We start from the raw sequence: 17,804 nt of genomic DNA on the forward strand, positions 1-17,804 counted from the left end.
ATTCAACAAATAAAAAGTAGAAAGACCACAGTTCCATAGGAGTATAAATAAGAGCTAAAAACAGCAACCAAATCACAAGATGTTTGTTTAATTCCAATATTTTTTGTATTTTATATTAAGTACCACATATCAGAGAAAACATATTACAGCTGTCACTAAGCATAATTGTTTCCTGTTGTAAAAAACAGGATTTCACCCTTTTTTATGGCAGAATAGTATTCCATAGATTATTTATACCACATTTTCTTTATCCAGTTATCAGTTGATAGACATCTGGGTTGATTCCATATCTTAGCTATTGTGAATTGAGCTTAAATAAACATGGGAATACAAATACTACTTTCATATACTGATTTCATTTCCTTTGGGTAAATTCCCAAAAGTGGGATTGCTGAGTCATGTGGTAGATCTATTTTCAGATATCTGAGGAATCTCCATACTGTCTTCCACAGTGGCTGTACTAGTTTACATTCCACCAATAGTGGGTTAGGGTACCTTTTCCCCCCACATCCTCAACAGCATGTATTATTGATTTCTTATGACAGCCATTCTAACTGAGGTAACTAGAAACCTCATAGCAATTTTGATTTGCATTTCCTTGATGGCTAGTGATCCTGAGCATTTTTTCATATGCCTGTTGGCCATTTGGATTTCATTATTTCAAAAGTGCCTTTTCATGTCCTTTGCCCATTTCTTAACTCAGTTGTTTGTTTCATTGTTGTTGAGTTTCTTGAGCTCATAATAGATCCTGAATATTAATTTTTTTTCAGTTTCATAGTTTGCAAATATTTTCTCCCATTCTGTCACTTGCCTCTTCACTTTGTTGCCTCTAATCTTTACAGTCTTCTTTGCCCATCCCAAAGTCGAATACATTCTTCTTCCAGAATGTTCTTTCTAAAATGCAGATCTAATCACAACACTTTACTAGCATAACATTTTCTGAAGTCATCCCAAAAAGTTTGAAATTGAATTCTTCAGAAGGGCACATAGTCACTAATTTTTCTCCTACCTCTATCCAGACTCCTTCCTCTTTCCTGCTCTCCAGCTTACCTACATATCCTGAATGGGATGTGATCTCTGATCCCTTCTCTACTCCAAGATTTGGGATTTTAAAGTGTGCCAATTTCACTGCCTGGAGCATTCTTCTCTTCTCTTTGTCCATCCAAATCACACGTTTTGCACTGTGATTCACAGGAAATTTTTTCTAGTCTATTTGGATCCTATTCTCCATTCAGTGCTCAGGTGTCCCACTGCCAGAAGTTTGGTCTCCGGCATGGTAGTACTGAAGAGCCGGCAACTTTAGGGGGTAGGGTCTAGTGCAAGGTGGTGTGGTCATGGGGCACCACCTTCAGAACAGACTAATGCAGCTCTTGTAGAACCGGGTTAGTGTCTGAGAGAATGAGTCGCTATAAGCGAACTTCTCCCCCCCTTGAATTCCTCTTCTGAATACATTCCCATCATTGCGATGCTCATCAGCAGGCTGAGCGGAAGCTGGAGCCATGCCCTTGACTCTCAAGAACTGTGAATTAAACGATCTCATTTCTTTCTTTTCTTTTCTTCCTTTCTTTTTTTTTTTTTTTTTTTTTTTTTTTGACAGGCAGAGTGGACAGTGAGAGAGAGAGACAGAGAGAAAGGTCTTCCTTTTTGCGTTGGTTCACCCTCCAATGGCCGCCGCGGCCAGCGCACCTCGCTGATCAGAAGGCAGGAGCCAGGTGCTTCTCCTGGTCTCCCATGGGGTGCAGGACCCAAGCACTTGGGCCATCCTCCACTGCACTCCCTGGCCACAGCAGAGAGCTGGCCTGGAAGAGGGGCAACTGGGACAGAATCTGGCGCCCCGACCGGGACTAGAACCCAGTGTGCCGGCGCCACAAGGTGGAGGATTAGCCTGTTGAGCCACGGCAACGGCCATACTGTTAGCTTTTGAGGGCAAAGAGGATTGAGCCTTAAATAGAGAGTTAGGGGAGGTGACTTCCACTTGTAGCCCTGCCAGTGGCTCTCAGTCCATGACAGATGAACTATGAGTGGTGCTGGGCCTCCGCTTTTTTTTTTATTTTCTCTCCTGCAGTGCTTACCTAGATGATCTTCATATGGAATCCAAGAATTCCATTGGGAATACTTAACAAACAGATTTGTGATCTCTTTTTTTTTTAATTTTTAATTTTTTTTATTTTTTTGACAGGCAGAGTGGACAGTGAGAGAGAGAGACAGAGAGAAAGGTCTTCCTTTGCCGTTGGTTCACCCCTCAATGGCCACTGCAGCCGGTGCACTGAGCTGATCCGAAGCCAGAAGCCAGGTGCTTCTCCTGGTCTCCCATGCAGGTGCGGGGCCCAAGCACCTGGGCCATCCTCCACTGCACTCCCTGGCCACAGCAGAGAGCTGGCCTGGAAGAGGAGCAACCGGGACAGAATCCGGTGCTCCGACCGGGACTAGAACCTGGGGTGCTGGTGCCACAGGCGGAGGATTAGCCTAGTGAGCCGCAGCACCGGCTGTGATCTCTTTTATTCTGTCAGATTTCCACCAACACTGATTTCATTTGACAGAGTCACTCAGCAGTCCTTATTGCCTGCTAGTCAGAGGTGACATGGAGACCAAGGGCCAGCAACTCAGAGTAAAGAAAATGAATCAGCATTTTTTGCCCTCTACAATATAATATTCACTAACTAAAATAAGTATAACAAAGGTCAAAAACAAAACCAAACAAAAACAGCGAGGGCCGTGTAATGTCTGAGCACAAGGTGTTGATAGGAAAATGCCAGGAGAGAAAGCTGGATACAGGTAGGAAATTTATCGGGAGGTGCTTAGATCATAGTGCAGGAATTAAGAGCAATGCTTTCAAAGACAGATCGCCTTCATTCAAGTCCAAAGTGTTCCATTCACTAGCAATACAGGTGTGGGTAAGTTTCAAGCCTTAAACAAATTATAAAATGACGCCACCATAACTCAAAAGAAAAAGTCAAATATGATGTTCTGAAGAACTTATCTATTTGATCAGACATCATTCAATAATAACAGATTGAAATACTCACTAGGATTGTCATCAATGGTGGTATTTGACAGTCTACCACTGGTTACATATACATCATAAACCATACTGATTTTTCTTTCAAAAAATAAAAATAAGGGCCAGTGCTGTAGCACAGTGGGTTAAGTTGCTGGTTGCAATGCTCACATCCCATATCAAAGTGATGGTTCCAGTCCCAGGTGCTCCATGTCCCCAATCCAGCTTCCTGCTAATGTTCTAGGAAAGGCAGTGGAACATGGTCCAAGTACTTGGATCCCTGCCATCCATGTGGAAGACTAGAATGGAGTTCCTACTCCTGGCTTTGGCCTGTCCCAGACCTGGCTGGCTGTTGAAGTCATTTAGGGAGTGAACCAGTCAGTGTATAGAAGTTCTCTTTCTCTCTGTCTCTCCCTCCGTCTCTTTCAAATAAATAAATGAATCTTATTTTATAAATGAAAATACAGGGGCAGGCACTGTGGCACAATGGATTAAAGTCCCAGCTTGCAGTGCCAGCATCCCACACAGGTGGTGGTTCAAGTCCTGGCTACTCCATTTCCAATCCAGCTTCCTGATGATGAGCCTGAAAGCAGCGGAGGATGGCCCAAATCCTTGGGCCCCTGCACCCATGTAGAAGAACCAGAAGAAGCTCCTAGCTCCTGGCTTCACATCACTCAGCTGCAGCTGTTGAAGCCACCTGGGGAGTGAACCAGCGGATGGAAGACCTCTCTTTCTGTGCATCTCTACCTCTCTCTGTAACTCTGTCTTTAAAATAAATAAAATAAATCTTTAAAGAAATGAAAAGACAAATTTCAGTATTTATCCCTAGACTCACTGCAGAATAATTTATCTCTTACCATTAAAAAAAAGCTTAGAAAACAACATCTTGAGTCTATGAGAAGATACAAACTCAGATCAGTTTTACATTAAAAACACACAGCCACTTGGCTTAAGGATTCTAGCTAAGACATTTGACAATAATATCCTGGATTGTGGGACCATCACCTCTCAATGGAACATCCATCCCAACGGACTAGAATCAAACACCCAGCTGTGTATGTACCTTGGCCTGAAGATGGATATTGAATGAGCAACCAGTTCTCCATACAAACATGTTTTGCAAGGTATAGATAAGAAGATAAAGCATTCTGACATTTTTCAATCAAATGCCAGCATATGGCAGCTCTGTAGAGTAACTGGCAAAAACAAAAACAAATATTGAACCCATATGCTGGAAAGACAAGACAGCATTTTCTCAGCAATGCAAATCTTAATTCAAACCTGAGCTTGATTTGGACACTGTATTTATTTATGTCAATCATAAATAAAACTCACATCTGTGAGTTTTATTTTCTGTGTCCAGTAAATTTCATCCTTCAAAACCAAATATTCAGAAAGGTTTTGGCAGGAACTTCACAATCCCAACTGCGGAAGTCACTTGAGGCCCAAAGCAGATAATATTTGATGAAAAATCCAGCTCCATTCGGGGACATTTAGGGTTTTTTTTTTTCTCCAATACTTTCATTGTGGTAAAATATACACAAAATTGAGCATTTTAACATTTTTGTGTACAGTTCAGTGGCACTAGGTACATTCACCCTGCCGTGCAGCCATCGCCACTGTCCTCTCCAGAATCATTTCATCAGCCCCAAGGAGGAGTCGTTTTAGGCTATACATATACTTGGCTTTTTTCCAGTTGATTCTTTCAAAATGCATTTTTGAAGAAACTTTTGATTCTTCCACAGTTCCTAAAAAGAATGTGTATCTCAGATCGCCATAGAAATTCAATTTGTTCACATGGATGCTTTCCTATTTGTCTTTTTAAATTTGAATTTATTTATTTTCATTTTATTTGAAAGGCAGGGAGACAGAGAGATATTTCAACTGATGGCTCACTTCCCAAATGCTCACAACAGCCAGGGCTAGGCCAGGATGAAGCCAGGAACTGGTTGCTCATGGCTGTAGGAGGCTTGTGTGCCAGGACTGTGAAAACACTGAGGCTGTGTGGGAGCACATAGGGTGTGGCTGGGACATTGGGCAGTCACTGTGGGAGGCTCCACACAATCAGGGCTCCCTGGTTACCTGGCAAGAGACATTGCTTGGGAATCTGAGTTTATACTGAGAACTTCACAGATCTTTTGTGTGGTCCTTGTGGCAGAGCAAAGGAATAATATACCACTGGGGCTAGCACCCAGGCACTGGTCTCCTTTGAGGAAAGCCGCTCAACTGAGTCTATGCCAACAGACAAGAAGAAACTTCCCCTCTGTGTGTAAATATATATATATATATACATATATATATATATATATATTTACCATGCTAAAAAAGTGTGCATCACCTCAGACACGCCCTTCACCCTGGAGCACTAAACAGAGCTTGGTGGCCACTCCCATCATAAGCCTCTAGGTATTCCATGAAAGCAGATACTCCATTAATCCAATCAGACATAGTCTAAAGATAAAAGCTGCCACGGCAAAAAATCAAAGAAACCTATGAGTGTGCCCACAAATGCTGAATAACGAACATACCAATGCAAGAAACAAGAACAAGGAAGACAATATGACACCCCCAAAAGAACACAACACCTGAATACTAGATTGTGAAGATGATGAGATTGAAGAAATGCCAGAAATGGAATTCAAAGAATTCATCATAGGATCACTTAGAAGTAATCAGAAGCAAACGCATGAACTAATGAAATTCATACATGACATAAAAGAAAAGTAATCCCACGAAATTGAGATCTTAAAGAGAAATCCAAATGAAATCTTGGAAATGAAGAATTTAATAGAACAAATAAAAAAGGCAGTGGAGAGCCTTAACAACAGAATTGGTGAAGCAGAAGAAAGAATATCCAACTTAGAAGGCAAAGCACATTGGCCAGCACCACGGTTCACTAGGCTAATCCTCCGCCTGTGGTGCCGGCACGCTGGGGTTCTAGTCCCGGTTGGGGTGCCGGATCCTGTCCTGGTTGCTTTTCTTCCAGTCCAGCTCTCTGCTGTGGCCTGGGAAGGCAGTGGAGGATGGCCCAAGTGCTTGGGCCCTGCACCCGCATGGGTGACCATGAGGAAGTACCTGGCTCCTGGCTTCGGATCAGCACAGTGAGCTGGCCGTAGTGGCCACTTGAGGGGTGAACCAAAGGAAAAAGGAAGACCTTTCTCTCTGTATCTCTCTCCCTTACTGTCTAACTCTGCCTGTCAAAAAAAAAAAAAAAAAAAAAAAAAAAAAAAAAAAAGAGAGAGAGAGAGAGAAGACAAAAAGACAAAACACAGGAAATTATATAGTCAAAACAAAAACAAGAAGAGGAAATTAGAAAACTGAAAAACACTGTTGGGAATCCATCCACAGGGTACTATCAAATGACCCAATATATGGGTTCTAGGAGTTCCTGAAAGCATGGAAAGAGAGAATGGATTAGAAGGTCTTTGTAGTGAAATCATAACAGAAAATTTCCCCAATTTGGAGAAAGAAAGGGACATCCAAGGACAGGAAGCACATAGAACGCCTAATACACATGACCAAAAAAGATCTTCAACCCAGCACATTTTAATCAAACTCTCCAGAGTAAAACATAAAGAAAAGATTCTAAAATGTGCATGAGAGAATGCCAGATTACTTTCAGAGGATCTCCAATTAGATTCACAATGGACTTCTCATCAGAAACCCTACAGGCTAGAGAATGATGATACATATTCCAAGTCATTTTTTTTTAAGATTTATTTATTTAATTGAAAGAGTTGCACAGAGAGAGATAGAGGGAGAGGGAGAGGGAGAGGGAGAGAGAAAGAGGGGGGTGGGAGGGGGAGAGAGAGAGAGAGAGAGAGTGTTCTTCCATCTGCTGGTTCACTCCAAAACTGGCCGCAATGGTTGGAGCTATGCCGATCCGCAGCCAGGAGCCAGGAGCTTCTTCTGGGTCTCCCACATGGGTGTAGGGCCCCAAGGACTTGGGCCATCTTCTACTACTTTCCCAAGCCACAGCAGAGAACTGGATCAGAAGAGGAACAGCCAGGACCTAGAACCAGCGCCCATATGGGATGCCGACGCTTCAGGCCAGGGCGTTAACCTGCTGCACCACAGCACCGGCCTCACAAGTCTTAAAAGAAAAAACTGTCAACCCAGAATATTATACCCTGCAAAGTTCTCATTTATGAATGAAAGTGAAATAAAGACCTTCCATGACAAACAGAAGCTGAAAGAATTTGTCATCAGTCGTCCAGCCCTGTAGAAGATGCTTAAGGATGTGCTGCACACAGAAACACAGAAACATGGTCATCACTACAGAAGAATGTAAAGGAAGGAAAGCTCCCAGTAAAAGTACAATGGAAATCCAAAGTAAAAAATGGTAATATTTATGGAAAAATGGCAGGGCAAAGTAATTACTTATCAATAGTCACCTTGAATGTAAATGGTCTTAACTCTCCAGTTAAAAGACACAGACTGGCTGAATGGATTAAAAAAACAAAACTCATTTTTTGCTGCCTACAAGAAACATAACTCACCAACAAAGATGCATGCAGATTAAAAGTGAAAGGATGGAAAAAGATATTTCATGTTAATAGAAACCCAAAAAGAGCTGGTATAGCCATCCTACTATCAGAGAGAATAGACTTTAACACAAAACTATTAAAAGACAAAGTAGGACACTGTGTAATGACTAAGGGATCAATTCAACAGTAAGATGTGACTATTATGCACATATATGCACCTAATTACAGGGGTGCATTTAAAAGAATATTACAAGGGGGCCAGTGATGTGGCGGCGCAGTGGGTTAATGCCCTAGCCTGAAGCACTGGTGTCTCATATGGGTGCTGGTTCAAGACCTGGCTGCTCCACTTCCATTCCAGTTCTCTGGTATGTCCTGGGAAAGCAGTAGAAGATGGCACAAGTCCTTGGGGCCCTGCACCCATATGGGAGACCTGGAGGAAGCTCCTGGCTCCTGACTTCGGATCAGTGCAGCTCTGGCCGTTGTGGCCAATTGGGGAGTGAACCAACGGATAGAAGACCTCTCTCTCTCTCTCTGCCTCTCCTTTCTCTGTGTAACTCTGACTCTCAAATAAATAAATAAATAAATATTTTTTAAAAAATAAAAGAATATGGCCTCTGCCTCCGCCTCCTGGGGGAGGGGGGCCGAGGGAGGGGACTGTTGCTGATCTCTGGATGTTCTGGGTAGTCTGAGGAGGAGAGTATGAGGGGAGCTCTAGCCCGGGCACGGCCGGGCTTCAGGGGCTGAGGCGCCGCTGCCACCGCCGCCGCCATCTGACTCGCTATGCCCGCGAGCCCCAGCGCGCGGATGGTGCCGGTGTGGCTCGGGTGTTGATCCGCCTGTCCCCTCCCCCCTCTTCCCCTCCCCCACGCGGTGGTCTCCCCTTCGACCCCGGCCCCGGCAGAGCCATGTCTCGGGGCGGCTCCTGCCCACACCTGTTGTGGGACGTGAGGAAAAGGTCCCTCGGGCTGGAGGACCCGTCCCGGCTGCGGAGCCGCTACCTGGGAAGAAGAGAATTTATCCAAAGATTAAAACTTGAAGCAACTCTAAATGTGCATGATGGCTGTGTTAATACAATCTGTTGGAATGACACTGGAGAATATATTTTATCTGGCTCAGATGACACCAAGTTAGTAATTAGTAATCCTTATAGCAGAAAGGTTTTGACAACAATTCGTTCAGGGCATTGAGCAAATATATTTAGTGCAAAGTTCTTACCGTGCACAAATGATAAACAGATTGTATCCTGCTCTGGAGATGGAGTAATATTTTACACCAATGTTGAGCAAGATGCAGAAAGTAATAGACAATGCCAATTTACGTGCCATTATGGAACTACTTATGAGATTATGACTGTACCAAATGACCCTTATACTTTTCTATATCTTGTGGTGAAGATGGAACTGTTAGGTGGTTTGATACACGCATCAAAACTAGCTGCACAAAAGAAGATTGCAAAGATGACATTTTGATTAACTGTCACCGTGCTGCCACCTCTGTAGCTCTTTGTCCACCAATACCATATTATCTTGATGTAGGTTGTTCTGATAGCTCAGTACGAATATATGATCGTCGAATGCTGGGCACAAGAGCTACAGGGAATTATGCAGGGCGAGGAACTACTGGAATGGTTGCCCGTTTTATTCCTTCCCATCTTAATAATAAATCCTGCAGAGTGACATCTCTATGTTACAGTGAAGATGGCCAAGAGATTCTCGTTAGTTACTCTTCAGATTACATATACCTTTTTGACCCAAAAGATGACACAGCGCGAGAATTTAAGACTCCTTCTGCAGAAGAGAGAAGAGAAGAGTTACGACAACCGCCAGTTAAGTGTTTGAGACTTCGTGGTGATTGGTCAGATACTGGACCCAGAGCAAGGCCTGAGAGTGAACGAGAACGAGATGGAGAACGAAGTCCCAACGTGTCATTGATGCAGAGAATGTCTGACATGTTATCAAGATGGTTTGAAGAAGCAAGTGAAGTTGCACAGAGTAATAGAGGACGAGGAAGATCTCGACCCAGAGGTGGAACAAGTCAGTCAGATGTTTCAGCTGTTCCTACTGTCCCATCAAGTCCTGATTTGGAAGTGGGTGAAACTGCAATGGATGTAGATGCTCCTTCTGATCAGTTGCTTCAGCCATCTACATCTTCTACGGTATCAGCTCCAGCTCACTTAACCTCATCTTCCACAAAAAGCCCTCATTCTACTTCTTTGTTATCATCTCCAGACAGTGAACAGAGGCAGTCTGCTGAGGCTTCTGGGCACCATGCACATCATCAGTCTGATAACAATAATGAAAAGCTGAGCCCCAAACCAGGGACAGGTGAACCAGTTTTAAGTTTGCACTACAGCACAGAAGGAACAACTACAAGCACAATAAAACTGAACTTTACAGATGAGTGGAGCAGTACAGCCTCCAGTTCTAGAGGAAATGGGAGCCATTGCAAATCTGAGGGTCAGGAGGAATCCCTGGCCCCACAGAGCTCAGGGCCATCACCAGAAGGCGATAATGATACAACTTTTGAAGAATCAACAGAACATGTGACAAAAAGTCAAGAAGGCACATCTGCAGAAAACCTAGATGAGAACAGGACAGATAAAGCACAATCAGATACATTTACAGCTGAGCCATTGGATTCCAACTCAGGAGAAAGGAATAACCTCAATCTTGATAGCCCCTGTGAGGTTCCAGAAGAATCCTCTTTGTCTGCAAAAGGCAAGGAACCAGAAACTTCAGATCAGACTAGCACTGAGAGTACTTCCAATCCAAATAACACCAATGCTGAGCCTCAGGCCCAAACAGAAGCCATCGAGCCTTCAGCTCATGAGGAAACAGCCAGGGACGCTGCTCTTCAGGACACAGATGATAGTGATGATGACCCAGTCCTGATCCCAGGTGCAAGGTATCGAGCAGGACCTGGTGATAGACGCTCTGCTGTTGCCCGCATTCAGGAGTTCTTCAGACGGAGAAAAGAAAGGAAAGAAATGGAAGAATTGGATACTTTGAACATTAGAAGGCCACTAGTAAAGATGGTTTATAAAGGCCATCGCAACTCCAGGACAATGATAAAAGAAGCCAATTTCTGGGGTGCTAACTTCGTCATGAGCGGCTCTGACTGTGGCCGTATCTTCATCTGGGATCGGCACACTGCCGAGCACTTGATGCTTCTGGAAGCCGATAACCACGTGGTAAACTGCCTGCAGCCACATCCCTTCGACCCAATTCTAGCCTCGTCTGGCATAGATTATGACATAAAGATCTGGTCACCACTAGAAGAGATTTTTAACCGAAAACTTGCTGATGAAGTTATAACTCGAAATGAACTCATGCTGGAAGAGACTAGAAATACCATTACAGTTCCAGCCTCTTTCATGTTAAGGATGTTGGCTTCACTGAATCATATCCGAGCAGACCGGTTGGAGGGTGACAGATCAGAAGGCTCTGGCCAGGAGAATGAAAATGAGGACGAGTAATAACCACCTCTTTTGGCAAGCACTCAGATATTCTGAAATTTGTATAAGACAATTTATTATATTTTTTTTCTTTACAGAACTTTAGTGCAATTTTAAGGTTATGATTTTTTGGAGTTTTTCCCCTTTTTGGGGATAACCTAACATTGGTTTGGAATGAGTGTGTGCATGAATTTGGGAGAGTGTGTGTAAAACAAAACTAGCAAAATGTTTTTAAAACCTTTTGTGTGTATGAGAAGTGCTAGAAAATGCAAAGTGCAATATTTCCCCTAACCTTCAGATGTGGGAGCTTGGATCAATGTTGAAGAATAATTTCCATTATAGTGAAAATGTTGGTTCAAATAAATTTCTACACTTGCAAAAAAAAAAAAAATAAAAGAATATTACAGTAGTACCACCCTATTTTCAGCAACGGAGAGATCAACCAGACAGAAAACCAGCAAGGAAACAGCAGAATTAATCAACACTATAGACCAAATGGACCTAACAGATATCTACAGAACTTTTCATCCTACAGTTGCAAAATATGCATTCTTCTCACCTCTGCATGGAACCTTCTCTAGGACAGACCACATGATAGGCCATAAAACAAGTCTCAGTAAATTTAAAAAAATCAGAATCATACCATGCATTTTTTTTTTTTTTTTGGACAGGCAGAGTTAGACACAGAGAAAGAGGCAGAGAGAAAGGTTTTCCTTTTCCATTGGTTCACCCCCCAAATGGCCACTACAGCTGGCACACTGTGCCGACCCAAAGCCAGGAGCCAGGTGCTTCCTCCTGGTCTCTCATGCGGGTGCAGGGCCCAAGCACTTGGGCCATCTTCCACTGCCTTCCTGGGCCACAGCAGAGAGCTGGCCTGGAAGAGGAGCAACCAGGACAGGATCCGGCACCCCAACCGGGACTAGAACCTGGGGTGCTGGCGCCACAGGTGGAAGATTAGCCAAGTGAGCCGCGGCACTGGCCCATATCATGCTTCTTATGGACCACAATGCAATGCAGCTGGAAATCAGCAACTCAGGAAGCTCTAGAGCATATGCAAACACATGGAGACTGAACAACATGCTCCTGAATGAACAGTTGGTCACAGAAGAAATCTAAAGAGAAATCAAAAAATTTCAGGAAACAAATGAAAATGACAACACAACGTATCAAAACTTACGGGATATATCAAAAGTAGTGTTAAGAGTAAAGTTTATAGGAATTGGTGCCTAAATCAAGAAATTAGAAAGGCACCAAATAAATGAGCTATCAGTGCATCTCAAGTATCTAGAAAAACAATAGCAAACCAAACCTAAAACTAGTAGAAAAGAAATAAAATTAGAGAAGAAATCAACAAAATTGAATCAAAAACAATATAAAAGATCAGCAAAATGAAGAGCTGCTTTTTTGAAAAAAATAAACAAAATTGACACACCATTGGCCCAACTAACCAAAAAAAGGAGAGAGAAGACCCAAATCAATAAAATTAGAGATGAAAAAGAAATGTAACAATAGACAGCACACAAATAAAAAGAATCATTGGAAACCACTATAAAGAGCTGTATGCCAACAAACTGTGAAAGCCAGAAGAATTGGATAGATTTTTGGACACATACAACCTACCTAAATTGAGTCATGAAGACATAGAAAACCTTAACAGACCCATTACCAAGATGGAAATTGATTTAGTAATAAATACTCTCCCAATAATGAAAAGCCTAGGACCAGATGGCTTCACTGCTGAATTCTCCCAGACATTTAAAGAAGAACTAACTCCACCTCTTCTCAAGTTATTCAAAACAATTGAAAGGGAGGGAATCCCCCTAAATTCTTTCACTAAAACCAGCATCACTTTAATTCCTAAACCTGTAAAAGATACAACAGAGCACAAGAACTATAGACCAATTTTCCTGATGAACATAGATGCAAAAATCCTCAACAAAATTCTGGCCAATTGAATCCAACAACACATCAGAAAGATCATCCACCCAGACCAAGTGGGATTTATCCTTGGTATGCAAGGATGGTTTGACATTCCCAAATCAATGTGATATATCACATTAACAAAGTGCTGAGAAAAAACATGATTATCTCAATAGATGCAGAGAAATCATTTGTTAAAATACAACTGCATTTCATGATGAAAACTCCAAGCAAACTGGGTACAGAGGAACATTCCTCAACATAATCAATTTATGACAAATCCATGGCCACCGTCCTATTGAATGGGGAAAAGTTGTAAGTATTCCCACTAAGATCTGGAACCAGACAAGGATGTCCTCTCTCACCATTGCTATTTTAGCCAGAGCCATTAGACAAGAAAAAGAAATCAAAGGGATTCAAATTGGGAATGAGGAAGTCAAACTATCCCTCTTTGCAAATGACATGATTCTATATATAAGGGATCCAAAGAACTCAACCAAGAGACTATTGTAACTCATAGAAGAGTTTGGTAAGTAGCTGAATACAAAATCAATACACAAAAATCAACAGCCTTTGTATACACAGACAATGGCATGGCTGGAAAAGAACTTCTAAGATTGATTCCATTCACATTAGCTACAAAAAAAATCAAATACATTGGAATAAATTTAACCAAGGATGTCAAAGATCTCTATGATGACAATTATAAAACATTAAAGAAAGAAATAGAAGAAGATACAAAACAGGGGGCCGGCGCTGTAGTGCAGTGGGTTAATGCCCTGGCCTGAAATGCTGGCATCCCATATGGGTGCCAGTTCTAGTCCCGGCTGCTCTTCTTCCAATCCAACTCTCTGCTATGGCCTGGGAAAGCAGTAGAAGATGGCCAAAGTCCTTGGGACCCTGCACCCGTGTGGGAGATCCGGAAGAAGCTCCTGGTTCCTGGCTGCAGATTGGCACAACTCCGGCCTTTGCAGCTGATTGCAGAGTGAACCAGCAGATGGAAGACCTCTCTCTCCCTCTCTCTTTCTCTCTCTCTCTGCCTCTCCTCTTTCTGTGTAACTCTTTCAAATAAATAAATAAGTTTTAAAAGAAAAAGGGAAGATACAAAACAATGGAAAAATCCTCCATGTTCATGGATTGGAAGAATCAATATCCTCAAAATGTCCATTCTTCCAAAAGCAATCTATTGATTTAATGCAATACCAAACAAAATACCAAAGACATTCTTCTCATATCTAGAAAAAATGATGCTGAAATTCATATGGAAACACAGGAGACCTTGAATAGCTAAAGCAATCTTATATGACAAAAACAAAGCCAGAGGCATCTCAAGACATATTACAAGGCAGTTATAATCGAAACAGCCTGGCACTGGTATAAAAACAGATGGATAGACCAGTGAAAAAGAGTAGAAATTCCAGAAATCAATTCAAGCATCTACAACCAACTTATGTTTGACCAAGGAGCTAAAACCAATCCCTGGAGCAAGGACAGTCTCTTCAACAAATGGTGCTGGGAAAACTGGATTTCCACGTGTAAGGGTATAAAACAACACCCCTACCTTATACCTTACATGAAAATGCTTGAATGCTTCTGCCACACTCCTCCAATTTTGCCGTATCTGCTTCATCACTGCAAGGTTTCACTTCCAGTAAATGGAAGGCTTGACCGTGAGTGCAGGTTTTTGGCTTTCCTTGACTTACACCATGCAAGTCTTCCCTTAACCTTTGCACTTTCCTCCTCCCCATCAGCTCCGATGAGGTCAATGTCATCATCATCTTTACTGTCCGTGGCTCCACTTCCACATCTGCAGGGCCTTACTTGCCCAGAGCTTTTCTCCCTCCTGGGAGGCTGGCCTTCTCCTTCTCCTGAGACTTGACGTGATTATGCCAACGTAGGGCATGACACAAGTCAGCAGGCCCTGGCCCAGGGTCAGCTTGGAGCACTGCCACATCTGCTTGGGCTGGCACATACCCCTCGGTGCAGCTCTCGCCACCAGGTAATCGTTGAGCACCTGGAAGCCGGTGGGCCTTGTTAGGTCTCTGAAATGCATGGCGTCTGCTGTACCAGGGAGCTGGGGGCAGCAGAGCAAAGGTGTGCACACTATTGGCACCGGTGCTTAAAAGGAAAAAAAGGGCTAGTAGATATTTTTTTAAAAATACTTATTTATTTGAAAGGCAAAGGGACAGAGGGAGAGGCAGAAAGGTCTTGCATCTGCTGGTTCACGCCCCAAAGGCTCCCCAAAGAGCAGGGCTGTGCCGGATTGAAGCCAGGAGCCTGAAATTCCATCTGGGTCTCCCACATGCATGGCAGGGGCCCAAGGATATGGGCTACCCTCCACTGCCTTCCCAGACACCTTAGCAGGGAGCTGGATCAGAAGCAGAACAGCCTGGACTTGAACCTGTTCTCTGACATGGGATGCCGGCATCGCTAGTGGTGACTTAACTCACTGTGCGCATCACCAGCCCTGTGTAGTAGATATTATGAAACTGGCAGGAAAGCTGTGCAGCACTGTTGATCAGGGCATGTTCAAGCAGTTTTGGGCAGAGAGTGAACTGGGGTGCTCAGCCAGGCTCATAATTTTGGGATTCTTCACAATCAGGTGCCAACCATCTATGAAGGCTGGAACAAGTTCATGTTCACCCCCCTCTCTAGGCATAGGAGGCAGCCAGATGGCACAAAGCATTTTACTGTTTTAATTTATTTCTCTTCTTTAATGTCATTCTGGAAACCTTTTAATTTCATTTTATTTAACCTTTCTAAGAATCATGCAAATTGCAGGTGGACTGAAGACAGGCTGTAAGGTTTTCTTTTCCAGGTCATCCTCCAAATCCTATCCCCTCCCTTCAATCTCAACCAAACTCTCCTGAATGATGGTTGACTGTAACAGGCAGAAAATGGGAATTTAGAGTCAATACAGCAACCGATGAATTACTGTTCCAGCTTCCTGACAGATGTCGATAAAAAATAGGAAAAATACTCAGCTAATAGTTAAATGAGTAGAGATCATCCTAAAAAAGAGGAAAGAAAGAGAGAGAAAGAAAAAAGGAAAGAAGAAAGGAAGGAAGAAAGGGAGAGAGAAAGAAATCATTCTAAGTAGTTTGGGCCCAACTATTAGCCAAAGCAGAACTTTTATCAAGAAGACAAGTTGTTAACACAGAGAACAGTCTCAGGAAATGACTAATGGAAAGAAGATAAGAGATAGATAAGATAAGAGATTGACCCCTGCTGTTCTCTTTCATTTGTATATCAAAAGTTCATTGTGTATAGTTTTAGGGAAAAAGAAATATTCAAAAGTATTTATCCCAAACTCTCAAGTTCATTGAGGGAGGGAGGGAGAGAGGGAGAGAGGGAGAGAAGCAGGGAGAGACAGAGAAATGAGAATCTTTGAGTCATTGGCTCAGTCTGCAAATGCCTGCAACAGTTGAGGCTGGGTCAGGTCAAAGCCAGGAGGCAGGAACTCCGTCCAGGTCTCCATGTGGGTGGCAGGGACTCAACACTTGAGCCACTGTCTGCTGCCTCCCAGGCACATTAGCAGAAAGCTGGGCTCTGGAGAGGAGCTGACACTTGAACCCCAGAAACTCCAATATGGGATGCGGGTGGCCTAAGCAGTATCTGACCCTCTGCACCAAATGCCTGTTCCTCCTCCTCTTAGTCTGAGGGGTTGGTTGGTGGCCATTGAAGAGGAGTGTGGCAGGTTATGTTCATTCAGTATTTCTATGCTGATTTTATTTATTTATTTATTTATTGACAGGCAGAGTTAGACAGTGAGAGAGAGAGACAGAGAGAAAGGTCTTCTTTACCATTGGTTCACCCCCTAAATGGCCACTATGGCCGGCGCTGCACCCATCTGAAGCCAGGAGCCAGGTGCTTCCTCCTGGTCTCCCATGGGGTGCAGGGCCCAAGTACTTGGGCCATCCTTCACTGCACTCCCTGGCCACAGCAGAGAGCTGGCCTGGAAGAGGAGCAACCGGGACAGAATCCGGTGCCCCAACCGGGACTAGAACCTGGGGTGCTGGTGCCACAGGCGGAGGATTAGCCTAGTGAGCCGCGGAGCTGGCCTCTATGCTGATTTTAATTAATCTTATTGTTTTGGGACCTGAATCTTGAGTTCACTGTTTTGTTCTTGGGCCCAGGTGGGTCAGGAGTCCTTTCAAGGCAGCTGGGATGGCAGCTGCTCAATACCTGTCCTTCCCACCTTTAGGAAACGTTAGGCCCTCACTTTGACTACAGAGTTCAATCCTCCACATGCTTCCTGTGAAATGTTTTCTATTATAGTTTTCCTTCGTATCTACAGAATTGCCTTTAGCACTCACCTCAGCTACCAAAATCCAAGAACACTCAAGTCCCTTACATTAACTGATTTGAGATTGGCCTTTGGTCTAGCAGTTAAAACATCTGCACACACAGTGAAACTGAACCCCTATAATGTAAAAGCAGGACCCAGCCTTTTGTCTGTCTTCATGAGCTGGAAGTGCCTGTGCCTGTCCTTATCTAAAGGAGATCACTGACTCAAGGCAGTTATCCAACTGGCCTTACAAGGTTCTAATCACAGAGTCATCTGCTTCTCCAACAGATAAGAACCTTGATGGCCAGTATTGTCCTGGGGTGGGTTGTGTAGGAGATTCCAGATCCAGGCAGAATGTCACCTTTACATAAACCTTCTATCAGCTGGAGCCCACTTGGTCATCATGAACTTCCTAAAGAACACAGCATCACTGACCAATCAAAGGAAAGTCACAAGCACAACTGACCAAGCAGGAACTTGGACATGAGCTGATCACGCACCTCTAAGCCCCAATCTCAATCTATAGGAGCCTTCACCCCTAACTCCCTGGGGAGCCAGGGAAAAAAAAAAGATGCAGTGATGGTGTAAGACCTGGGCATTGCCACCTATAGCTGGCTGGTGCATTTGAGAATAACAGCTGCTTGTGATGCACTGGGG

The 17,804-nt window shown here is 43.4% G+C and overlaps 1 protein-coding gene and 1 pseudogene across 1 annotated transcript; one reads left to right on the forward strand and one right to left on the reverse strand.

Moving 5' to 3' along the window:
- The first annotated feature begins 8,135 nt into the window (after positions 1–8,135).
- LOC100352944 (DDB1- and CUL4-associated factor 6) lies at positions 8,136–11,335 on the forward strand. Its single transcript, XM_008267590.4, is given in 2 exon segments — positions 8,136–8,864; positions 8,867–11,335. Coding segments are annotated over 2 exon segments (2,127 nt in total). The 5' UTR covers positions 8,136–8,831; the 3' UTR covers positions 10,961–11,335.
- A 3,086-nt stretch (positions 11,336–14,421) lies between these two features.
- LOC100341707 (elongation factor 1-beta pseudogene) lies at positions 14,422–14,912 on the reverse strand (annotated as a pseudogene).
- Between the last annotated feature and the right edge of the window lie 2,892 nt (positions 14,913–17,804).

The sequence above is a fragment of the Oryctolagus cuniculus genome, chromosome 8 (assembly GCF_964237555.1).
Source record: "Oryctolagus cuniculus chromosome 8, mOryCun1.1, whole genome shotgun sequence".
In the NCBI taxonomy this organism is placed as follows: domain Eukaryota; kingdom Metazoa; phylum Chordata; class Mammalia; order Lagomorpha; family Leporidae; genus Oryctolagus; species Oryctolagus cuniculus.